General features: G+C 59.0%; 2 protein-coding genes across 9 annotated transcripts in view; one reads left to right on the forward strand and one right to left on the reverse strand.

Annotated features, from left to right (window-relative positions):
- DEGS2 (delta 4-desaturase, sphingolipid 2) overlaps positions 1 to 19,858 on the forward strand; it is a 44,840-nt gene extending 24,982 nt beyond the window's left edge. For both annotated transcript variants that reach the window (XM_081549741.1, XM_081549740.1), the window contains 2 exons: positions 14,154 to 14,896; positions 17,102 to 19,858. In XM_081549741.1, the coding sequence (XP_081405867.1) occupies positions 14,180 to 14,896; positions 17,102 to 17,248 (864 nt within the window). In that variant the 5' untranslated portion in view covers positions 14,154 to 14,179 and the 3' untranslated portion in view covers positions 17,249 to 19,858. The remainder of the gene's footprint in view (positions 1 to 14,153; positions 14,897 to 17,101) is intronic.
- EVL (Enah/Vasp-like) overlaps positions 19,208 to 24,850 on the reverse strand; it is a 145,834-nt gene continuing 140,191 nt past the window's right edge. For 4 of the 7 annotated variants that reach the window (XM_081549737.1, XM_081549734.1, XM_081549736.1 and 1 more), the window contains 3 exons: positions 21,213 to 21,279; positions 20,798 to 20,855; positions 19,208 to 19,686 (listed from right to left, as the gene is read on the reverse strand). In XM_081549737.1, the coding sequence (XP_081405863.1) occupies positions 19,649 to 19,686; positions 20,798 to 20,855; positions 21,213 to 21,279 (163 nt within the window). In that variant the 3' untranslated portion in view covers positions 19,208 to 19,648. Of the gene's footprint in view, positions 20,197 to 20,797; positions 20,856 to 21,212; positions 21,324 to 24,850 lie in introns of all 7 variants that reach the window. The other 3 variants (XM_081549735.1, XM_081549731.1, XR_014071191.1) reach the window with 2 other exon arrangements.

Here is a 24,850-nt window from a genome sequence, read left to right on the forward strand (position 1 = left end):
AGTCAATAAGCAGATAAAGAAACTGAGGTCTGATTGAATTAAACAGGTTAATTGTAGTGCTTTCTTTGTGGAGGTGTTGTGTGGATTAAATGAGGTGGTGTTAAGTGTTTTGCCACCATTTGATCAATGTTAGCTGCTCTCTTGCAGGAAGGCTCTGTGATTTCCCCAAGGACGGGGGTGAGTGCTCTTCCATCTGCTGTTTCCTAGCCTGAGAAAAACCCTAGGTGTAACTGTCGGCCTCTCTTTACAGGGGAGGCCCCAGAGTGGGGCTCAGAGAGGGGAAGTGACTTGCCCAGGGCCACACAGCTCAGAGGCCAAAGAGGCCAAGTTGGTGTTCAGGCAGGGATGTGCCCCAGGCCCAGCCAGCTGGCTGCCGTGGCCCAGGCCCAGCTCCCTGGGGGCCACTGGATGCTCCTAAAGAGCCTCACCTCTTGGAGTCGTGCGTGCATGCTAAGTCACTTCAGGGGTTGCCTGACTCTTTGCAACCCCATGGACTGTAGCCCGCCAGGCTCCTTGGTCCATGGGATTCTCCAGGCAAGAATCCTGGAATGAGTTGCCATGCCCTCCTCCAGGGGATCTTCCTGACTCAGATGTCTCTTACATCTACTTGCATTGGCAGGCTGGTTCTTGACCACTAGCGCCACCAGGGAAGCTCATTCCTGGAGTCAGAACCCAGGAAGTCCTGGATTGCGTAGAGCCAGCTGCAGTGCTCTTTGTGCAGGACCAAAGTCCACCTCCAGATCCTGCCTGGATGAAGGAGACGTGCCTCCCAGGCCAGGGCTGAGGTTCCCCGTGCTGTGAGGGCAGGAGCAGAGAGCCGGTGGGGCTCTGTCCTGTTGGAGATCAGAGCCCAAGCCAGGCACGCCCAGAGGAGTAAGAGGCAGGGTTTGAATCTGTCTTTTCAAAAACAAATAGCTTTGTGATTTTTTGTTTGTTTGTTTTTGTGTTTTATTTATGAAAGGGCACACACATAGTTAAAAAAAAAATCAAATAATCAAAAAATAATCCAAGGAAAACAAGGAAGTAAGGCTCCGGTAATTGTTGGCTTATTTGCTTAGGAAAAGCCTTTGCTGGGGCTCTCTCAGTGGTGAGTGGTTAAGCCCAGAACTGAACTGGCTGATAAGCTCAAGAGAATTCACGGAGACCGCAGGAGAGGAGGACAGGCTGGCCACAGGGCCGTTCTCTCTGCCCCTGATCCTGCCTGACCGGCCTTCTCCACATCCACCAGGCGGGCTGCAGCCTACGTCCACCCAGCTCTGAGATCCCACAGAGGGAACAGGCGCCTCCCTCCCCTCTGCCCTGAGCAGTGCGTCCTCCCCTTGAGCCAGCTCACCTCTGGCCAGAGCTGTGAGTCCTCTGACTGGCCGGTGGGCAGGGGCTGTGAGATGGGCAGCCACACAGCATCACCTTGTGAGGGCAGAGGGAAGCAGCTATTTGAGAAAGGGGTGCTGTGCTCTGAAGTTGGGTGGGGAGGGAGGGGTGCTTGGGTGCACGGGCCGCACAGACAGTAAGTGCTCCCTAGGGCCCTATTTGACCTGACTGTGTCCTTCCTGGCTCGAATCCTCCAAGGCAGCGGTCCCCAACCTTTTCAGCACCAGGGAACGAGTTTCATGAAAGACAGTTTTTTGTTGGACCTGGGGTGGGTGGAGTAGGGATGTAGTGATTCACAGGCACTACATTGATTGTGGACTTCACTGCTGTTATTATTGTATCAGCTGCACCTCAGGTCATCAGTCATTAGATCCTAGAGGTTGGGGACCCCTGCTCCAAAGGTTTCCCCTCCTAAAACTCTCATCTCTGCTCTATGTACTCTGGTACCCTCTCTCCCTAGTTCCTGCTCTCCGGCCACTTAGTGGAACATGGCTAGCCCTCCATCTGCCCATTTCATGGCTTTTGCAAATGCTGTTTCCTCTGCTTGAATTCTTTTTCCTATTCCACCTACTTGTAGGATTCCTTCAAGTCTCAGACTAAATGTCCCTTTCTCAGAAATATTGTGTGATAGTACGTGTGTGCACACACGTATTTTGTTTGGAAATAAATAATTAGTTGACTCTCTGGAAGAAACGAAAGTCTCTGATTTGCAGATTGGCGCTTGTCAGTCTTTGTAACTATTTTCATCATGGCCAATTTCAAACTGCCAACAGGCATCGCTGCCCACGTTGCTGGGGAGAGAGGAGCATTCTTGGGGTGTGACCGCATCAGGCATGGGCTGGTGGTCTACACCACAGTCTACGCCACCCTTGCTCCCCAGCTACCCCTCCCTTGTCCTCCCATGGAGTACTGTGCACTGTTATCTCATGACCTTTGCTCCCATCTGTAAATCTGCATTGGCTTGTAGGGTGGTAGCTTTAATTGTCCGACTCTTCCGCTCAACTCTGAGCTTCTCGAGGGCATGGCAGGGCCGGCCCACCTCCACCAGTGCCTGTCCCACCAAGGCTGCGGGAGGCAACAGGCACCTATGAAATCTTGAGCATCTCTAGCCCCACCTGCTGGGACCGTCTGGGGGCTTTATTCCCTTTCCAGCAGTGCCCAGGTGGCACTGTGGTAAATAACTCACCTGCCAATGCAGGAGACATAAGAGACACGGGTTCAATCCCTAGGTTGGGAAGATCCCCTGGAGGAGGGCTTGGCAACCCACTCCAGTATTCTTGCCTGGGGAATGCCATGGACAGAGGAGCCTGGCGGGCTACAGTCCATAGGGGCTCAAAGAGTCAGACACGACTGAAGGGACTTAGCACACAGTGGTGCCAGGGAGCATGGGGCAGACAGCTTAATCCTTGCCACTGGAGAGCAGGAAGTCCTGTCTTTTCACTTAGAACATTTTTTTCATTTTCTCTCCTCCTCCCCACTTTTTTTTTTTTAATCTTACAGACATTTGCATCTTTTTTGCATTTTTTTTTTATGCAGGGCGGGACCCTGGGAAGTTAAGCACCCTGCCCAAGGTCACCTGGCCAGCCAAGGTTAGGGTAGAGTCTCTAACCTGGTGACATGGCCCGCACCTCTGTCCCACCCTCTTCTCCACCCAGGACCTGAGAAGAGCCTGTTGCCCGTCCAATCCCTGGCACGTGACTCGTGGGCAGGCTGCAGCTCACGTGGCCCCTTCCTCTCATTCTTTCCGACCTCTGTACTGATGTGTGTGCCGTGCCTTCCCCCCGGCTTGCTTCTAACCCACATTCTTTAATTTGTACCCACTTTTATGAGGCATGATTTACATGCCATAAAATTCGCTCATTATAAAGACACAGTCCAGTGATTTTTAGTGAGGTTATACAATCGAGTTTAGGGCGCTGCCCTCACCCTGGAGGGCCCAGAACCACTTGCAGTCACTATCCTAGACCCACCTCCCGATTCCCGTCCCGCGAGCTCCCGCCTGAGGGTCACGGGACCTGGTGTGCGTCCTCTCCCGGCACATCCTAGTCGGGACACACTGTGCCCCCCGACGTGCGACGCCCAGCCCTGCTCAGCCCGGGAGCCCGCCTCTGGATCTGGGGCCTGGCTCATCCCCCGGAGCTTTGGCAAATATTTGTCAATGAATCAGGAGCAGGTTCAGCAGGAGGCAGGTGAGGGGGTGGGGTGTGACCCTTGGAGGTGCTCTGGGCCCCTTCCCCGGTCTCCCACACTGACCAGACAGGCCTAGCTTTGCCTTTTGGCTCCGAAACCGAAACCCAGGTGGGAGAGACGGGGCTGGGGGGAGGCGGCTTAGCAGAGCTGTAGAGAAGCCGTGCAGGAAGGAGGAGTGGAGAGGGCTGGGGCGCCTTTGTTGGTGAAGCCGTCGGAAGCAGGGCCGCTGGGCTCTGTGAGTGTGCGCGTGGAGGGGGCGGTGAGGGAAGGCACTTCACCTGGAGCAGCGTGTGGTGTGACGTGTGGAGGGGGCAGCAGGGAACTGACAGACGTCAGGGAAGGTTCAAGACTAGGCAGCACCTGCGGGGAAGGGACCCCTCCACCCCGAGCTGGTGGGACCGTCGTGGGACTTGACCTCCCTAGGGGAAGCGGTCGGTCAGAGAAGGGACCTCATGGCTGGCTGGTCGGCAGGGGCGAGGTGGGGGCCTGGGGACCACCCTCGGTGCCCACCCCCCGTGCCCGCAGAGGGTGAGAGGACCCGGCAGCCTTCCCTGCCTGCTGCCTTTTTCTGTCCCCCCCAGCCCCACCCCGCCGCCCCTCCACCACCTGGCACAGCAGGGTTTGTCCGGAGAGGTTCTGGGAACAGCCAGGTGAGCGTCCACCGGAGCCTGCTCTGTGGGGTTGCGGTGGACCCTGGGTCCAGCCTGGCTCCTCCCTTCCCACAGGCCCCTCCTCTGCTGAGCCCTCGGGGCCTTGTGAGTCTGCCATGTATGTAAATGTATGTAAATGTATGTAACGCATGGAAAGTCCCATGCTCCCTGACACCTCAGGGCCTGCGCTCCTCCCTCTTCCACGCCCTTGGCCCGTTTGTCGTGGGGAAGACCGCCACCCCCGGGTGCTCATAGCCCGGGACTGTCAGAGTGGGCGCCTTAGGGATGGAGAGTGAGGAAGCTGGCCCAGAGAGGGACAGGGGCTTGCCCCAGGGCGCACAGCAGCTGGGCTGAGTCAGGCTGCGGTGCAGCTCTCCTGAACGGGAACCCAGGGTTTATCTCTGGGCACTTGGCCCTGACGACTGCAGCCCAGCTCTAGGAAACAGCTCCGCTGGGGCTGAGGCGTCCTTGCGGACTCTGGAAGAGCCAGTGGAAATCAGATGTGGTGGAACCTCTGTGTGCCCATCTCTAAGATAGGGGCCAGGTCCCCTCCTAGGTGGGGGCGTGAGGCCCGAATGAGTAAGTATGTGTCAGACGCCGAGCACGTTTCACCTGCTGAGGTCTGGTTCCACACCTGGGCCCTGGCTTGCGTCCAGCAGGCCCGACGTCGGGGGTCCTGAGGTCAAGTCTTAGCTCTATCGGCCTTGCCCGGACCCTTCCCTGGGTCCCCATCCCTCCTTCTGTGTCGTGCCTGGACAGTGTGACTTCCAGCAGTGACTGTTGTTCATGGCCCGCCACCTCAGGCCCCACCTGAGCCGCTGCTGGAAGGCCATTTGCATGGGTCTGGTTCCAGGTGGCAGTCCATGCCCAGCTCCAGGCTGCCTGACTGGACCAGAGAGCCCTGAGGCATGCGTGTCCTTAGCCAGCTTCTGCAGTGCTCTGCGCTGGAGGCCTGAGTGGGCAGGTTTCCCCTGATGTCAGCTGAGACCACTCGGGGGTGGGGGAGCAGGCAAAGCCTGGTCAGGCTGGGCCAGGGCTCCGCTTTGGGGGCGCCAGGCGCTCTTGTCCTCCTGCTCAGACTTCACCTCTCTCCTGGGACCCAGAGAAGATGGAAGCAGCGGCTCTCCCCTCCCCGGCCGCACCTCTGAGCCCTGGAAGAGGCACCCCTCGGTCAGGCCAGCCCTCCCACCCCAGCCTTCTCCATGACCCCGCCCTGCACCTCCGTCCCCTCTTTCTGCCGTCCCTCCGCCCCCCTCTCCCCCCTTGCCCTCACTCGGCCTCACCTTCTCACCTTGCTTCCTGCCGACACAGCTTCTGCTGGGGCCCCCGGGGGCCTTGCTAAGTCCAGCAGGCGCCTGTCCTGCCTTCGTTTCTCTGACCCTCTTTGACCCCCGCAATGGGACACCCCAAGCCCGCAGCTACAGCTATCCAGAGTCTGACTGCGCCCAGTGACCTTGTTAGGCCTGCATGGCTGGAGGTCCCCAGGACATCTTCTCGGAGTGGACCCCACACCTCTCAGCTCCCCTGGGGCCCGGAAGCCCTGGCATTGAACAGGTTCAGTGTTTGCTGTTCTACCTGCCCAGCAGGTGGTAGGTGGCTAGTGAACCAGCTTGACCCGCTCGCCAGTGCTGCTCGGGTGGGTCCGGAGTTGTTGCTGTTCAGTCGCTCAGTCGTGTCCGACTCTGCGACCCCATGGACTGTAGCACGCCAGGCTTCCCTGTCCTTGACCAACTCCTGGAGCTTGCTCAAACTCATGTCCATCGAGTCAGTGATGCCATGCAACCATCTCATCCTCTGCCATCCCCTTGTCCTCCTGCCTTCAACCTTTCCCAGCATCAGGGTCTTTTCCAAGGAGTCAGCTCTTTGCATAAAGTGGACAAAGTATGGGAGCTTCAGCTTCAGCATCAGTCCTTTCAGTGTATATTCAGGATTGATTTCCTTTAGGACTGACTGGTTTGATCTCCTTGCAGTCCAAGAGACTCTCCAGAGTGGTCCTACTTAGATGGCGCCTTCCTGGGGTCTTCACTGAAGGCTGAGGCTGTTCAGTGAGGCCTCCCAGCTGTGCCACCCCTGGAATCTGCTGTGCACCCCCCGCCCCCGGCTGCTCTGCTGTCTGAGCCCTCACAGGGTCTTGCCTGGGTCCCCCTTGGGCTCTAGCACTTGCTCTACCCATCCCCCCACCGCCCCAGCTTGCTGGGGCTGCCCGCTCCCCCATCTCTGTGGTCTGGACAGGGCTCTGGGCAGCTGGGAGGTAATCTGAAGCTTGGCCCCTTCTCAGATTGCCCCTGAGCTGCCCAGCAAAGCTGCCCAGCGTCCAGCTTGTGCATCGGCCCATTTCCTGCAGCTTCCGCCAGGCCCAGTGGCGTCGTGGCCTGGGAGTCCAGGGCCTGTTCTCATAGGTTAAAGCAAGTCTGGGGCCAGATCGGCTTCCATTCTCAGTCCACGGCACCAAGGGTCAGAAATGGAACGTTTTTACTCTTAGGTCAGAAAACTGTGTTTAATAACAACAGTAGTAATAGCTCCTAGGGCTCCGAGCTGTCATCCTAGGCTCACCACAGGCTGATGTGGGGGGCGGGGGGGAGCAGGTATCACTCCCATTTCCCGGATGTGGAGACCTAGGCTGGGGCAGTGGTGCGGCCAGGACTCGGTTGGCCAGGGTTGGGGGCTGGAGACTGGGCACTCCAGCCCATGTTGGGGCTGCGGCCGAGCTGAGGGCAGCTGGGTCCTTGGAGAACTATCAGGAAAGCAAGAAGGGGGCGCCAGGCCAGGCGGGGGGGGGACCCCCAGGGCGCGCTCCTTTGCTCCACTCACGCAGGACTTACTGGCCTTGTTCACAGCTGCTGGCTCGGCCACGGCCCTGGCCTCTGAGCGGCACAGGAGCGGCCTGTCCGCGGGCCTGGATCCCTGAGCTGGGGTCCTGGTCCCTGCTGGCCCAGAACTTGCCAGGCTGTGCTCACCTGGTATAGGTGTGGCCTGCCCCACCCTCCTGCCTCAGGCCTGGCCTCCTTCCAAGGGGAGCCAGGGGAGGCCGGCCCTGTAGAGGCTGGTGGCCCCTGGCCACCTGAGTCAGCTCCCAGGTGTGTCTGGACAGGTAAGGGCCCAGTCCCTGGTTGCTCAAGGAGGGAGGCTGGTTCCCAGAGACCCGCCCCTGCTGTTCTGGAGACTAGTGGTGCCCAGCGAGGCCTGCGGTCCCAGCCTGACATCCAGGTATGCAAAGGCTGGGGACCTTGCATTTGATAAAATGCAGCCTTGGGCTGTGGGTGAGAGCTTCCCCACTTTTGAGGTTGCAGGCGTGTCCTTTAGCCCTGGCTGTCATGGACACACCTCTTCCTCCTCTGCTCCACCCCGCCGTGGCCGCTGGACCCCCTCCCCAGTCCCCTCAGCCCCCCACCGGAGGCACCCATCTTCCTGGGTAACACTGAGACCCACCCTCTGACATGTCCCTGCTCACCCTGACCCCCTCTCAGGGCCAGAATGAGGCCTGCCCCCTGCACCCCCTCCTGAGTGGGGCCCACACGTCAGCCCCCACCCCCCGGCCGGGTCCTTGGTCTCCTTGGCCCTGCCCGGCAGGGTGATGCTGGGTGAGCGCCATGCTGGCTCATCAGCCTTGGCCAAGGCTGGCGGGCCGTGTGGCCCTCGATGGGCAGGGGCAAGCGTGAGTGGCCGCTGTGCCCAGTGCCAGGCCAGGCAGAGGTGGGGCCCGAGGCCGTCTGGGCTGCTGGAGCCCCGGGCTTTCCTCATCTGCCGTCTAGCTGCTGCGAGTCTCCTAGGGCTGCAGACACCACACTTGTCCCCTCACGGTGCTGGAGGTCAGAAACCTGACCCAGGTCTCATGGGGCTGAAGTTTCCTCTGGGGGCGCTGGCAGAGGAATCTGTCTCTGGGCCTTTCAAGCTTCCGGAGCCGCCTGCGCCCCTGAGCTCGGGGCCCCTCCATTGTCACAGCCAGCAAGGGAGGTGGAGACCTTGCGCATCCCCGGACCTCCTCTCCTGCTGGCTTCCCCTCTGTCCCTAGCCTGGGGTGCTGCTGGGCCGCTGGGATAATCCAAACTCTCCTTGCTGTCGTGAGATCCGCAGACCAGCACCCTGGGCGCCGTGGAAGTGGGGAGTAGGAGGTGGGCATCTTTGGGGACGCTATCCTGTGCCTCCCTAGTTGCCTGTCTCTCCCTCCACCTCGGGAGCTGGTTTCAGGCGGCAGGGCCTTGTTCTCCTGCCCCTGCCTCTTCTCCTGCCTGCCTGGGGCAGCGGGCATCTCATGGGGGCCTCTGGCCTTCCTGGGGAAGCCAAGTGGCCTCCCACAACAGGGACAACCCACTTGGCCACCGTTGGGCCATGTGGGCAGGCCTGGGAGGAAGCGCCCACTGGCCTAATCCCACCACCCCCGCCCCCAGCATCCCCGTCTGCAGGCAGCACCCTGGTTGTCGGCCTGTTAAACCTGCTGGGCCTCCACGTGTTGACCCCCAGTCACAAAGCGCAGATTAATCTGGGTGCCTACTCCTAGCCATCAGCCTGAGCCTCCGAGCCTTACCTACCCACCCTCCCAGTGGCCTGTTCATGGTTCAGAAACAAGCCTTGGAGCTGAGGTGACCTGCTTGGAGCTGGCATTTTCTTTTTTAACTTTTTTTATATTATGGGAAGCTATAACATAGAATTTGCCATTTTAACCATGTGTGCTGGGCTTAGTTGCTCAGTTGTGTCCGACTCTTTGAGACCCCGTGGACTGTAGCCCGCCAGGCTCCTCTGTCCATGGGGATTCTCTAGGCAAGAATACTGCAGTGGGTAGTCTATCCCTTCTCCAGGGGATCTTCCCGACCCAGGAATAGAACCAGGGTCTCCTGCATTGCAGGCGGATTCTTTACCAGCTGAGCCACCAGGGAAGCCCCCCTTTAACTGTGTGTAAAGTGTGTGATTTTGTGGCATGAATTCACAGTGTGATGTAGCCATCACTACTATTTCCAAACCTTTTTCATGACTCCACACAGAGACACTACACCCCTTCCTGGTCACTGCCCATCCACCCGCCCTGGCAGGTGGTTTTCTGGCTCTGCGAACTTGCCTATTCTAGATATTTCACTTAAGTGGAATCATACAGTTTGTGGCCTTTGGTGACTGGTTTCTTTCACTCTGCGTAATGTCTTCAAGGTTCATCTATGTTATAAGTCTCCTGGGTCGGTCCTTTATTCCTGTTTTTGGAGGAGGTGCTGGTAGTTTATTTGGGAGTCACTTCCCAGGAGCAGGATTAAGGACGCTGACATTGTGAAGTGGGGAAGTGGGAAAGTCAATATAAGGACTTTTTATTTTTCCCGTAGCCCCAGACTTTATTATCTGAGTATTTGCAACTATGATTCTATACATAAGTTTTAATTTCTTACAAAACTCTACATTCCATATTGCTAGGTCACTTTACTCTCCATCTTATGTCACATTTTCATCAAGAGCTATTTCCCCCAATGACAACCTGCCTGATTGTGTGCTTGCTGTTGTTGTTCAGTTGCTAAGTTGTGTCCAACTCTTGTGACCCCATGGACTGTAGACTTCCAGGCTCCTCTGTTCATGGGATCTCCCAGGCAAGAATACTGGAGTGGGTTGCCATTTCCTTCTCCATGTAAGGAATTTTTAAATTGAAGTATAATTGACCTATAACATTATATTAGCTTCAGGTGTACAACATAATGATTAAAAAAAATTTTTTTAATGGAAATACAGTTGATTTATAATGTGTTATTTTCACGTATACAGCAAAATGGTTCAGTTATATACATATCTGCTGCTGCTGCTAAGTTGCTTCAGTCGTGTCCTATTCTGTGCGACCCCATAGACGGCAGCCCACCAGGCTCCCCCATCCCTGGGATTCTCCAGGCAAGAACACTGAAGTGCTTGCCATTTCCTTCTCCAATGCGTGAAAGTGAAAAGTGAAAGCGAAGTCGCTCAGTCGTGTCCGACTCTTAGCGACCCCATGGACTGCAGCCTACCAGGCTCCTCCGTCCCTGGGATTTTCTAGGCAAGATGTAAATATATATATATTAGTTTTTACATTCTCTTCCATTATAGATTATCACAAGATATTGAGTATAGTTCCCTGTGCTGCACAGTAGGTCCTTGTTGATTATCTATGTTATATATAGTAATGTGGATATTTTAATCCTAAACGCCTAATTTATCCCTCCCGCCAGCACAGTGATTTCATATTATATATTATATATTTTTGCAAAATGACCCCCATAAGTCTAGCTAGCATCTGTCATCTTACAGTGTTACAATTTTTTATCTTGATGAGTTCTTGGATGACAAATTCTTTTTTTTTTTCTTCCCAGTTTTGAGATGTAATTCACAGATAACATTTTATAAGTTTAAAGTGTACAACATAATGGTTTGATATGTGTATATACTGCAAAATGATTATCGTAGTAAGTTTAGTTAGCATTGGATGACAAATTCTTGATGAGAACTTTCAAGACCTACTTTTGTAACAACTTAAAAGTATGCAATACAGTATGACTAACTGTAATCACCATTCTGGGCATTACATTCCTATGTCCTACTTGTCTTATAACTGGAAGCTTCATTCCTCCCTGAGGCTTAATAATATTCTATTGTGTGGCTGGACCTCATTTTTGTTAATCTGCTCATCAGTTAATGGACACTTGGGTCGTTCCTACTTTCTGGCTGGTGAGAATAGTTCTGTGGATATGCATGTGCAAGTCTCTGTTTGTGTCCCTGAATTTAAATTCTTTAGGAGTGGAACTGCGTGCTCTTATGGTTAATTCCATTTTTAACTTCACAAGGAACCACCCAATTGCTCTCCGCAGTGGCTGCACCATTTTGCATTCCTGCTAGCAACATACAGACAAGGATCCCTGTTTCTCCGCAGCCGTGTCAGCACCTGTTATTTTCTGTTTTTCTGAGTTTAGCTGTCCTAGCGGCTCTGAGTTGGGACCGCCCTGTGATGCTGGTGGCACTCCTGGTGACTGATGATGTTGAGCATCTTTTCATGTGCTTAGAGGACCAGATGTGCATCTTTGGAGAAACGTCTATCCAAGTTCCTTTGCCCATTTTTCGTTAGGCTGCTTGTCTTTTTGTTTTGGGGTTGGAGGAGAGCTTTATATATGTTGGTTACTAACCCCTCTTGCCAGAGCTGGAATGTGAAGCAGTTCTGACCGCTGCTCTGTTCTAACCTCACCTGGGGATGCTGTGGTCCCCGGGGGCCCATTAAGCAGGGCTGAGATTTATCGTCTGTCCTGGGCTTGCTTGTGCTTTCCCAGGTTCAGCTTTGACACTGTGCTGTGACCGCCATTCTCTTGGGCCTGATTAGGTGGTGTCCTTGGCGGATTCACGGAGAGCTCTCTGCATCAAAGGACCTAGGCAGTTGTGGGAGGTTTGGAAGCCTGGGAGTGGCTCTGGCAGTAGGGGGAAGGAGGCTGGAATAAGAACAGGGGGCGGGGGTTGGGGCTTCCCTGGGGCTCAGTAGTAAAAAAGTAAGTGAAAGTCGCTCAGTCGTGTCCAACTCTTCGACTTCATGGACCCGCCAGGCTCCACCAGGCGGACCTACCAGGACCTGCCAGGCTCCTCTGTCCATGGAATTCTCCAGGCCAGAATACTGGAGTGGGTAGCCGTTCCCTTCTCCAGGGGATCTTCTCAACCCAGGGATCGAACCCAGGTCTCTCACATTGCAGGTCGGTTCTCTTACCATATGAGCCACCAGGGAAGCTCAGGAACAGTGGAGTGGGCTGGCCTATCCCTTCTCCAGGGGATCTTCCTGACCCAGTGATTGAACCAGGGTCCCCTGCATTGCAGGCGGATGGGGAAGCCCCAGTGGTAATGAATCTGCCTTCCAATACAAGAGATGTGGGGTCAATCTCTGGTCTGGGAAGATGGTACATGCCGTGGAGCAACGAAGCCCGTGCACCACGACTACGAAGCCTGTGCTCTAGAGCGCGCAGCCCGCAACGACTGAGCCCGTGCTCTGCAGTAAGAGAAGCCACCACAATGGGAAGCCCAGTACCACGGCTAGAGGGTAGCCCCTGCTTGATGCAATTAGAGAAAAGCCCTCGTACCAACGAAGACCCAGCACAGCCAAAAATAAAGAAGTAAAACTGTATGTTAAAAAATTAACAGGGGGCAGGGGTATGATATTCAGACCCTACCCTGGCCCCCAGCAGGCTGTCTTGAGGCCGAGTGTAGCGCGACTGCTCACTTGCTTGGAGTCCAAACCACTGTAGCTGCCGGATGAGGTGACGGCTTGGTGGGAGTGCTGCTGTGTAGACAGCAGGCGTGTAAACCGTGCCAGGGGGATTCCGTGGGCTTCCTGGGCAGAGGTTCCAGGACGTGGGGACCCCGACAGCACCCCCAGCATCTCCAGCTGATGCGAGCTGGACCGCCGTCAGGAGCCAGAACCAGCCTGGGGCATACACACCCTGCGAGGCACATCCTGCCTGCACGGGTCACCCTGAGACTCAGAGGCCCAGAGAGGAGGAGAACGCACCACGGCCACCTAGCAAGATCAGGGCCGACCTCGAGATGGGCTTGTGGTGCTACTGCAGCTCAGGCAGGGGGACGTGGAGCCAGCTTCCCCCTGACTGGACAGAATTCCTTGGCCCTTGTGTGGTTCGCCTTGTATACCCCCAGGGACAGGCAGCTCACCACCTCTAAAACAGTTTATTCCATTGCTGAGTGGCTCTGACAGGAAGTTCTCTGGGTGGGGAGGAAGGAGGAGCTGTCCCTTGCTTCCCATTCTGAGCACAAAAGGGAAGTGACTTCCTGGGTCACTCAGAGGGACAAGCAGGCCAGGATCTGACACTGGCCAGGCCGATTCAAGCCAGGTCCCGGCCTCTGCTGCAGCCCTGGAGACCCTCTTCCCAGGCCAGCCTGAGGCCGCCCAGCTGCTGGCTGGGCAGGAGGGGTGGACATGGGGCACACGAGTCGGGCACTGATGGTCCTAAGGGCGCCTGCATCCTCACTGGCCTCAATCCCCATCCGGGTGTGTCTGGGCACTGGCTCCACCCGAGGAACCCAGGGACAGAGCAGACCTGGGGTGCGAGTGTGACTGTCCCCTCGAGCGCGTGTCGCCCCTGCCCTGTCCCTCCCGGCCTCTGGACACTGCACCAGCCAGCTCAGCAGCCTTCCCTACCAGGCCCTCCAGCCAAGCAGAGGTTTCTAGAAGGCACTGCCCTCTAGACCCAAGGGCCCCGACTCCGCCCTTTTCTCTCCTGGCTACTCCTGAAGGCCCTCCCCTGCTTGGGCAACTCCCAAACTGCCATTGTTTTTTCCCTTTTCTGTAAAACAAAATACAGAAAAGTACAAACAATATGATAACAAACACCCACCACCCCCGCCCCCAATAAGCATATTCAACGCTTTATCATATTTCCTTCAGATCTTGTTTAAAAGGACTGAAATACCGAGACAAAGCCAGAACCCTCCACATTCACCTTCCCCAGCTCCGCTGCCCCCTCCCAGGGCCCAGAGAGTGGCCAGTGGCCCCCCCCTTGAAGACACAACCACACACAGCACCGCGTGGGTTAGAACCTGCAGCTCCTGCCAGCTCCTTTGATTTCGAGCATCACGTTTCTGTGGCCCAGGCTGACACCTGCTCTTTACTGAGGCTGGTGACCAAGACCACCCCCCCAACCCTGCCACTCTGGACAGTCTCCCCAGAGTCCCCCTGGGGTAGGGGGTGGAGGCGGGTCTGCAGGTGCAGGGTCTGCAGACTCTCTGGGTCACTGCCTGGGGGCTTGATGGTGGAGGGAAAGGGCCAGAGGGAGGGAAGAGGGCAGGAAAAATGGGAGGAGGAGAGGAAGAGAAGGGAGGAAGAAGGGGGAAAGGGAGAAGGAGGAGGGGGAGGGCCAGCAGGAGGAGGGGAAGCACGGATTTGGGACCCACACGGCCAGTGCCCGCCTCACCTTCTCCCCCTGCCCGCCTCACCTTCTCCCCCTGCCCTCTCTGCAGCCAAGTACCCGGCCATCAAGGCCCTGATGCGGCCGGACCCCCATCTTAAGTGGACAGTAACGGGGATGGTGCTGGTGCAGCTGCTGGCCTGCTGGCTGGTGCAGGGGCTGGCGTGGCGCTGGCTGTTCTTCTGGGCCTATGCCTTCGGGGGCTGCGTGAACCACTCGCTGACGCTGGCCATCCACGACATCTCACACAACACCGCCTTCGGCACGGGCTGCGCCGCCCGCAACCGCTGGTTCGCCATCTTCGCCAACCTGCCTGTGGGCTTGCCCTACGCCGCCACCTTTAAGAAGTACCATGTGGACCACCACCGCTACCTGGGCGGCGACGGGCTGGACGTGGACGTGCCCACACGCTTCGAGGGCTGGCTCTTCTGCACGCCGGCCCGCAAGCTGCTCTGGCTGGTCCTGCAGCCCTTCTTCTACGCGCTGCGGCCGCTCTGCGTGCACCCCAAGGCCATGACCCGCATGGAGCTGTTCAACGCCCTGGTGCAGCTGGCGGCCGACGCCACCATCTACGCTCTCTGGGGGCTCAAGCCCGTGGTCTACCTGCTGGCCGGCTCCCTACTAGGCCTGGGCTTGCACCCCATCTCGGGCCACTTTGTGGCTGAGCACTACATGTTCCTCAAGGGTCACGAGACCTACTCGTACTACGGGCCTCTCAACTGGATCACCTTCAACGTGGGCTACCACATGGAACATCATGACTTCCCCAGCATCCCCGGCTGCAACCTGCCCCTGGTAGGCGGGGTCAGGGCGGCGGCAGGCACCCGGGGTGGGGTGCGGTGGGGGCGAGGCAGGGAGGTGCAGGGAGGGCTTTGGGCTACACTGTGGCCTCTCTTTCTCTCCTGCCCATCACGGGATGGTCATGTTCTCCCTTGTGGTCCCCAAGGCAGGAGGAAAGGCCACGAGGCACACGGAGTGCCTGGCTGGAGAGCAAGGAGGTGAATTCAGGGTGGGCAGGGGCTCGAGGGGTATGTTACAGTTCAGGCCTCTTGGTTTAATGAGACCCTGTTTGAGCACAGCTGTGACAGTCACGGGCTGGCTGTGTGTCTTGGGCCCAGCCGCTTGCCCTCTCTGTGTCTCAGAGAGTACAGCAGTAGCACTAGTGTGAGCAAAGCAACCCCCCTTCTTGACCTTGTCCCTCCTCAGTCCTTGTCCCTGCCCTGTGACCCTCCAGGGCCCCCTCATGGCACAAAGAGGGCAGAGAGCTGCTTGCCCTTTGTGACCCAAGGGGTCAGAGCGAAGCCTCTGGCCTGGGCTGGTGCCTCCGTCCTGGGACACCTGGGGTTGAAAGAGTGTCTGAGTGTGTGAGTCTGTGTGTGTGTCCCTGTATGTCCACGTGGTTAGGTGTGCCCGTCTGTACATGCACGTTCACCCATCCGTGTGTCTGAGTGTGTGTGAGCACTGGCCTGGCTGTACAGGAGTCTGTACTGTGCCACATGGCCCCCCCCACCCCCCAGCACCGAGGTCCTGCTCTGTGCTGAGCACTGTCTCATGGACGCCTCACCACAAGCCCACGTGACATTTCAAGGCCATCATGCCCATTTCATGGATGAGAAGGCAGAGGCTCAGGTTGGGGGGGGGTCCCTGCCACCAGGAAGCAGGAGAGCCAGACTTTTGACCCAAGACACTCACAGAAGCATCTGCTGTCAGCTGTGACCCTTTACTCCTCCCAAGCAAAGTCAAAGGCTCCCAGCTCCCACCTTGCGGGGGGTCCCCTCATCCCCCAGAGGGCGCCCCCCGACCCCCACCCCCTCCTGCCCCATCTTCAGCTCTAAAGCAGGTCCTGCGCACCTGGCACGTCCGCACCTGGCGCGTCCTAGGCGGGGAAGGGGAGGCGTCCTAGGCGGGGAAGGGGAGGCCTTTCCCGTGGTTGGCGAGCAGGGGAGGTGCTGGTGTGGATGCTGAGGCTGGAGCACTTCCTGGAGGAGGCGGGCTGAGAGTGTCAGGCGCATGGGGGGGCAATGACAGGTACTGAGGCCGAGAGGAGAGTGAAGGGGTGATGGGGTGCGGGAGTGATGGGGTGATGGGGTGATGGGGTGCGGGGAGTGATGGGGTGCGGGGAGTGATGGGGTGATGGGGAGTGATGGGGTGATGGGGTGCCTCCGGAGAGTGATGGGGTGATTGGGGTGATGGGGTGCGGGGAGTGATGGGGTGCGGGGAGCAACGGGGTGATGGGGTGCGGGGAGTAATGGGGTGCGGGGAATGACGGGGTGATGGGGTGCGGGGAGCGACGGGGTGATGGGGTGCGGGGAGCGATGGGGTGCGGGAGTGACGGGGTGTGGGGGTGTGGGGAGTTACGGGGTGCGGGAGTGCGGGAGTGACCGGGTGCGGGGAGTGACGGGGTTCGGGGAGTGATGGGGTGCGGGAGTGACGGGGTGCGGGAGTGATGGGGTGCGGGGAGTGACGGGGTGCGGGGAGTGACGGGGTGATGGGGTGCGGGGAGTGATGGGGTGATGGGGTGCCGGGAGCGACGGGGTGCGGGGAGCGACGGGGTGCGGGGAGTGCTGGGGTGCGGGGAGTGATGGGGTGCGGAGAGTGATGGGGTGCGGTGCTGGTGGGAGCCGAGGTCAGAGGAGAGTCTACATGTCCCCGAGGGCAGAGGCGCTCAGAACTCGGGCCCACCCCGGGGCTCCTGGATCAGAGACTCGGGGTGTGGGCCCCCGGGAGGGAGGGGAGCGTGCATTTTAATTCCTCACTCCACTTGGGGAGGGGAGGGGGAAGGGGGCGGAGCTCAGCGCCTCCTGGTGCCCACGGCCCCTCCGCCTTAAAAGGCTTGTGGATCCTTTCAAGATAACAGCGCCTTCGGGCAGCGCCTGTGGCCTCCTGCCTGGCTCAGGGCTGTGCCCGCGTGCACGTGCTCACGTGGTCTGTGTGCTCGCACGTGTCTGCGTGCGTGCGTGCGTGCACGCGGCCTCTGACTCGCTCGCCCCACCCCTGCAGGTACGGAAGATCGCGCCGGAGTACTACGACCACCTGCCCCAGCACCACTCGTGGGTGAAGGTGCTCTGGGATTTTGTGTTCGACGATTCCCTGGGGCCCTTCGCGCGGGTGAAGCGGGTGTGCAAGCTGGCTGAGAACCGCCTGTGAGCCCGATGGCCAGCCGGCGCCCTGGGGCCCGTGCATTCCGCTGCTGCCCTGCCCCGCCCGCTGGATGCAGGGCTGACTATCATCGTCCCGGCCTGGTGCCTAGAACTGGTTTGGCTGCATTTGGTTCCTGCGCCTTGGGCCGCTGCTCTTTTCCCTGGAGCCCCGAGACCACACCTGGCGGCAGCAGGCACGAATGGAGGCTCGGGTTGTACATGGACTGGTGACCTCAGGCCACCCTCCCTTTCAGGGCTTACAGGGCTGGGCCTGACCCTGCCCAGGGCATTCTGTGCCTAGGGAGCAAAGTCCTCCAGCATTCCCATGCCCTAAATTAAATCCAGCGTTGGTTTTCAAGTCCCCAGAGGCTGCTTCCCCGGATTGGGCCTGGCTCCCCGCGGGTGGGGCCTGGGGCTGCCGTGTGCCCCCCTCGTGGGGACCAGCACTGAGGCAGCATCCTGGCTGGCCCTAGGTGTGGGCAGAGGTCCACGTGGCCCTTGGCCCATGCTCCTGCCTCAACCCGCCCCCCGCCCCGGTCTGCCTCACCCCTGCCCCACCTTGAGCCCGCACCCTCACTGGCTCAGATGTGGGGCTGGAGAAGGGGTACCACGGGCCAGGCAGATGGCGGGTGGACAGGTGGCCAGGCCGAGGGGTGACAGCCCAAGTGAAGGGCAGCTCTGATGGCGTCTCCAGGACGTAGGGCACAGCCCATCCTGGCTAAGCCAAGGGCTGATGGCACAGGTAAGGAGGGAGGTGTCTGTAGCCCCTGGCCCAGGGAGGGGCTGTGTTGGGATGGGGGTCCGGGTCTCCCAGAGGCAGGCAGTTAGCAGGAGGGTGCCTGGGCGAGGGGAACACAGCCCCCCTTGGAGATGTGAGGCTGGGGAGGCCGAGGACCACCCCTGGGGGTGGGTGGGGTGGGGCTGGGAGTGGCCTTGAGTGGTCTGACCGCCGGGATGGCCTGGGGAGGAGACCCCTGTACTCGATGCGGGAGGGGAGTGCGGCTCGGCAGGGAGCCCCGAGAGCCCAGCTGAGCTCCTGGGTTGCCAGGCACTTATCTGACCCCAACCAGAGCTGAAGGTGGGCCCAGGGCTGTCAACTGTCCTGGGAGATGGCCGCCTGGGAACTGGGAACCCCCCGTGGACACTTGCCAGGCCCCTCCACACGGTCCCAGGATTCCTGGACTGTGGGAGGCAGGAGGAGCTGCAGAGTGCCTCTTGGAACTGTGGGTTAAAGCTGCCCCCCTTCTGACGCGCCTAGCAGGCTTCCTCTGTCTCTGTGTTGCTGGGAGCACGCAGTGAGATGGACTACGTCCAGCCTGGCCAGCAAGCGGTCCTGTTGTCCTGAGCCAGACTTGAGGGCAGGGGGCTCCTCCCACGGCCCCCAGAGGACATCTGGGCCAGGGCCAGGGCCCGGGCACACTGCTGTCCTGGAGGCCGGGGGATGGTCATAGGATTTCAAAGCTTTCCTACTAGCTGGGGCCACTCTGGGCACAGGGGCAGCAGTGGCCAGTGCTGAGGGCCAGATCCTTTGTGGTTCAGCCCTGCATGATTTGAGACATGCCTCTGATGGGCACAGGGGCTGCCCCTCTGGCCACAGGAGGCTGGGGGCAGGGCAGAGGCCACGCCTGCTTGCCTTGCCTTCCTGTCTGGCTGAGCGGGAGTCACAGGGCCCCATCTGTGAGGTGGGGGTTTGACCAGGTGCACCCTCCTGGCCCCTCTGATCTTCCCGCACAGGGCCCACCTCCCTGGAGGAGGCCGAGGGGGAGGGGCAGCCCCCAGGACCCCCGCTGGAAGCGCCCGAGCTGGCGGCCCACACCCCGTCCTTCCTTGCCTCACTCCCAAGGCCCCCGTCTTGCCCCCCAGCCCCCGACTCCTGGCACCACTCTGCAGGCCCTCCCCCAAGAAGAGGCCTCCTCAGCCAGGCGCGACCGGGAGCTGGCGCTGAGTGAGCAAGCCGGAGCCGGGGTGTGGACAGTAAGTGTTTATTACCACGTGGACACAGACGGCTTGGTGCGTGGACAGACCCTCGCTGCCAGGACGCGGGGAGGAGCCGCGTGGAAGCGGCCACCGCTCCCGGGGGCACCTAGGAGAAAACTTGAGACCTTCTAACGAGGCACGTGACTTGGGGCGTCTTCTCTATGAACCCAAAGAAACGTACACTTAAATAGGCAGATATAAAATACAAAAAATGGCGGCAGGCCTGGTGTTCTGTATCAGGTTGAATCTAAAAAAATCCAGGAACTGAACTTTTTTCCTCATTTTAATATTTTATCACAGGTTAAGACTTTTAAACGAAGCACGTCCTAGCTTCAGCGTGTGCTGAGTGTGCTGGAGGCCTGGGTGCCGGGCTCCGTGGAGTCCCCGCCGTCGGGCGGCCCGGGTCGTGGGTGGCGTCGGGGGTTCCGGCCTACGAGGTGCTGATCCCACTCAGCTCCTGCCTGATGGCTGAGGGACAGGACGGGAGAGGGGCTCAGTCCCTCCGCTGCCCACCTGAGGGGCCGCGTCCACCGTGGCCGCTATGGCAGGTGGAGACTGAGGCGCCCCCAGCCCACCCTGCCCTTCTCTGGCCCGTGGCCTCCAGAGGCAGGGGTGCCCAGCAATAAAGCGGGGTTAACAGTTGGTCTTTGTGTCTCTTTTTTTTTGGCTCCCGCTGTCTCCCCGCTTCATTCATCAACTCCTTATCTGCCCATCCCAGCCTGGTAGGGGACTGGACCAACAGGAAGTTGAATGCTCTCCACTGGATCAAGGACAGGGCGTGGCCGATCACCCAGCCCTGGGCAGGGGTCCGGGTCTGCTGGCTCCAAGCCGCTCTCCTCTCTCCAGAGTCCACCAGGCGTGATGGAGACGGAGGGGGGGCGCCTGGCCCGCACCTCCCTGCTCTGTGGGCTCAGCCAGCCCGGCCCACGCCTTTCCTTTTCCTCTGGCCCCAGATCTGAGCCGGCTGCTTCAAAGGCTCTGGTGGGGAGTGGACGGATGGATGTGATTCACTGTGACGAGGCCCTGCCCTCTGGAGCCGCCCGCCTGCTCCCCAGGCCAGTGCCCAGCAGGCGGTGGACTCAGTCAGGCCCTTAGGTAGTTCTGTGGCTTCTGGGGCCCTCTAGCCTCTGGGAAGGCAGCAGTTGCCCTTGTAGCCCCAAACCTGGGGATCGGAAGCAGCAGGATAAAGAGAGTGATCTACGTCCAGGGGCACCAAGATAAAGAAGAGATGGTTCAAAGCTGCTCTGGACCGGCTCATCCAGGAGGGAGCCTGGGGGGTCAGACCAGGGCGCAGACCGCAAGCACGTGCTCACACTTGGACAAGCTCCTTAACCTGTCTGGGCTGCCTCAGTCTGCCCAGAGAACTGGGAGGCTGGTGTGGGCTGCAGGGAGGAGCAAGGCGAGACCCCTTGCTGCAAACCCTCGGCCTCCCGGCCCGGGACGGCCTCCCTGGCTGGGCCGTCCTGGCCCCTGGCTTGCAGCCCTGGGCACAGGCACCCCTGCCCTCCCTGAGGACCCTCGGCGTGAGCCTGGCCTGGGTGCTGCCCCGTGGCGGGGGTGGGGTGGGGTGGGCACTCACCATCAATGATCTCCTCCTTCACTTTGTGAAGCTCCCGGACCACCTCCTCGAGGATCTCCTGTTGGGAGCAGGGCCTCGGAGTGACGGTGGCTGTGGTCACGGGGAGGGGCAGCCGGGCTCCCTTCAGGGCCACGTCCCTCCGTGTTCTCAGCACCCCCCACCGGGGAAGGGTGTGTGTGAGGGGGGGGATGGGACACCCTGCGATGCCTCAGAAGTACCTGGGCGAAGCCAGGGGGCCCCACCTAGAGGCAGGCTGGAAAGGCCCAGAGCCCTTTCCTGGTGAAGACGGGGCAGGGGCACTGAGGCTGCACCTGGCTTCCCGACTACTTGGGGCTTTCTTGGGCCTGCCACCCCACGGCCTCAAGAAGCCCCCAGCCCCGGCTCCTGTACAGCCTCTCCAGACAGACATGCTCACCTGTTTCATCCGGTCCAAATCTAAGGCATCCAGGGCCACGTCGTTGACACTCCCTGCCGGCTTCATCCTGGGGAGAGGGTGGCGGGGTGTGGTTGGGTGGGCGCTGGGGGGCTGAGCTCAAGAGGCAAGTGGGCGCCCCAGCACTTGCCCGCTGTGGGCCAGGCTCTGCCCTCTTCCCACCATCCTTCAAATGCTTCTGCTTTGGCACCTCAAAAGGAGTCTCATGCCTTGTCTCCACCTTGAGAGGGCCTCCTGGATACCATGACCGTATTTCCCAACCCAAGCGTCAGGACCTGGGGGGTCTGGGGTCTCCCGACTTGACGGTGCTCACGTGGAAGCGCCCACGCACGTGGACAGCGTTCCAACCACACGATCCCTCCCTTGGGAAGAGGATGCTGATAAGCTGGTTCTCAGAGGAAGGGCTCTGATTCCAGCTAGACCACGGCCTGGGGAAAAGCAGTGATGCTGACATGAAACAGGAGACAACTGCTCAGCCTAGAGGCGCCCACATCTGACGTGAACCCGCGTCCCTGGTGTTGGCGACCGGCTCTGCATGTGGTTTTGCTCTTCTCAAGCAGAGGGTTCGGTTTGGGGGACTGTCCTCTGATGTTTCTGAACTAACATTAGCTGGCTTGAAATTTAATGTTTCCTGCACATGAGTCCTCCCTGGGAAGTCTCGACAGGGACCTCCCTGGCGGTCCGGTGGTTAGGACTTGGCGTTTTCACTGCTAGGGCCCAGGTTCAATCCCTGGTCGGGGAACTAAGATCCCACAAGTGGCACAGCGTGGTCAAAAAGACACAAGAAAATCTTGGCAAATGCTTTCACCTGGCCTTTCAAAGGAGAATCATGGTGCTGAGGGCACACTTTCTGGATTCAGTTTCTCTTCCCACGTGGAGAGAAAGGCAGGTTCAGGGAAATGATATGGCCAGAGCCGCCTACAGGGATCATGGATGTGACAGACAGCGGGCACACGTGACAGCCGGCGGACACACACTGACCGGGGGAACTGGACACGTGACAGCCGGCAGACACACACTGCCTGGGGGGACTGGCACGACCGCCAGGCGTCACTGTATAGATTCAGTCCGGCTGGCGTTCTCCGCAGCGGAGGAGAACCAGCAGGGCACTGAAACGCTGGTGCGGCTGTGACGGAGAACAGCGTGAGGGGCCTCCACGTGAGCCAGCGGTCCCCCTTCTGGGGACACAGCCGAGGGGAACAAGATCGCTGCTCCCAGCAGACGGCCGCACCCCACGGTCGCTGTCGGGTTACTGACAACTGCCACGACATGGAAACAACCTGAGTGTCCACTGACCGATGAGTGGATAAAGATGATGTATCTGTATCTACGTGGGTGTATATGTCCACACATGTATACGTGTACATACACGTCACACACACTTGTATAATGAACTGTTCCACGATGAGAGAGAAGAAAGTCCTGCCACTTGTGACAACATGGACAGCGTGCTGAGTGAGTCAGAGAGACAAATGCTGCGTGATGTCACTCACATGTAAAATCCAGAAAAGCCCGTATTTAAAATGGACAAAAAACAGGGTCCTGCTGTGCAGCACAGGGAACTCTGCTCAGGGTCATGTGGCAGCCTGGATGTGAGGGGAATTTGGGGAGAATGGATACATGCATATGTGTGGCTGAGTCCCCTTACTGTGCATCTGAAACTGTCACAACACTTTCTGTTAATCGGCTGTACTCCAATACAAAATAAAAGAAAAATCTCGAAAAGCCAAACTCATGGAAACAGAGAGTGGCCTGGTGGCTGCCAGGGTGGGGGTGAGGGTGGTTGGTGAGGCAGTCAAAGGGCACACAGATGGGGTAACGAGGCGGACAGGCTGTGCGGTGTAACATGCAGCATGGTGACCGCGGTTGGCGGTACGGTGTGTACTTGGGAGGAGCAAAGGAAGGAGAGCTGGAAGTTCTCACCACATACACAAAGGAGGGTGACTGTGCGAGGTCACGGACGTTTTCACCTGCCTGCCTGCGGTAATCATTTACAGTGTCTAACACACGAAGTCACCGTGCTCTGCACCTTGAACTCACACAACGTTAGATATCAACTATATCTCAGGAAAGCTGGATTAAAAAAAACACTGAATGCCATGTAAATAAAATTTTAGTGGTCCAGTGCACAAACCCAGATTAAAACAGAAAAAAATCAAGTGCTCCTGCACGTCTCTGGATGAACTCAGTAAAGAGGTGAAACGTGGTCCTGACTGAGTGTGTAAGTGATTTTGGATCCTGCTGCAGAAAGAGGTCCCCATCCCTGCTGTAGGTTCAAGTCCTTGTTTCAAAAGCAATTTTCCGGGGCACCTGGACAAACCGTGTCACCTCTGGGCCCTGGTCCTCCCCTCTGGACAGCTCCCCACCCCGAGAGAGTGACCCCGACATCTCTGTGGGCCCTACAGCAGCTGCCCCCAGGGCACCATCTGTGAGTCTAGGAAACGCTCCGGCTCAGGGCTGGAGAACCTGCTTTCCCAGTGGGAACGCCCTGGACAGCGCTCTCGCCCTGGGAGGGACACCTGGCTGCTCAGAGCTTGGCAGCCTGTCCTTGCTCCAGCAGCAGGAAGCAGCCAGCTCTGCCGAGGGCCGCAGGCCAGCCCTGCCCGCCTCACCTTCGCCTCCTGGGCCCTGCTCTGGCTCCCGCCTGACTCGAGTTCACCTCCTGCCTCCAGCCAGGCGAGCTGCCCAGAGAGGCGCTGCATCATGGCACCTTGGCCCAGGGCCCACGGCCTGCGCGTGGGATAAGCCCCCGCTTCCCCCCTCAGCGTGCCTTCCTCCGCCCTCCTCACGTCCCACGCTTGTCAGCCACGCTGCTCTCCTTTCTCTCCTCTGAACTCGCCAGGCTGGTGGCAGGCTCAGGGCCTTAGCACTCACTGCTCTTTCAGCCTGCAAGGCCCCCCCCACTCTCCGCAGGGCAGCCTCCCCTCATCTGCGTCCGTTCCAACACCGCTTCTGAGAAGCCCCCTCGCTGAACCCCCTCTGTGCCCAGCACTGCCCACCACGAGACCCTTGGTGTCTTCCCCCGAGTACCTCTGGGAACTCACGGTTGTCTTGTTTGTGGGCCTTCGCACACGGGAACGAGCTCAGCGCAGGCAGGGACCTCAGGCCCAGCCGAGAAGCTGGCTGACGCGGGTGCCCCACAAGCCCTGGCTGACACTGGGACGGCCCCTCGCTGAGCCCCCGCGTCTGTCCCTGCCGCTCCCGCGGGGCCGGCCAGAGCTCTGCCCGGCCACCTTGGCTGACTCACCCAGACCAGGACTAAGCTCCACCTGCTCTGGGCTCTGGGCTGTTTCTCTTCGATTTGTGACAGACGTTGGGGATACTCCTTAGTGCGGGCTCCAGAAGCCTGCACATTCAGGCCACGCTTGGCCCGTGGTTCCTATGTGACTGTCCCTGAGTTTTTTTGAGCGATCTCTGTTTCAAATAACCCATCCTGTTATATCAGTTTTTGGTTTGGGAAACGTGGTCAGCATCTCTCGGGGAAGACGAAGAGGAAGCAGAGGAGGGCAGTGTGGGGCCAGCCCCGGGACTGCGGGCCGTGGGCCGCAGCGAGGGCTGGCGAGGAGGGACTTCCTGTGTGCGGCTGCCATCCACACGACTGCCCTGCGGGGGTTGAGCGG

This window comes from Giraffa tippelskirchi, chromosome 12, assembly GCF_054371585.1.
Source record: "Giraffa tippelskirchi isolate mGirTip1 chromosome 12, T2T-mGirTip1v1.2.pri, whole genome shotgun sequence".
Taxonomy (NCBI): domain Eukaryota; kingdom Metazoa; phylum Chordata; class Mammalia; order Artiodactyla; family Giraffidae; genus Giraffa; species Giraffa tippelskirchi.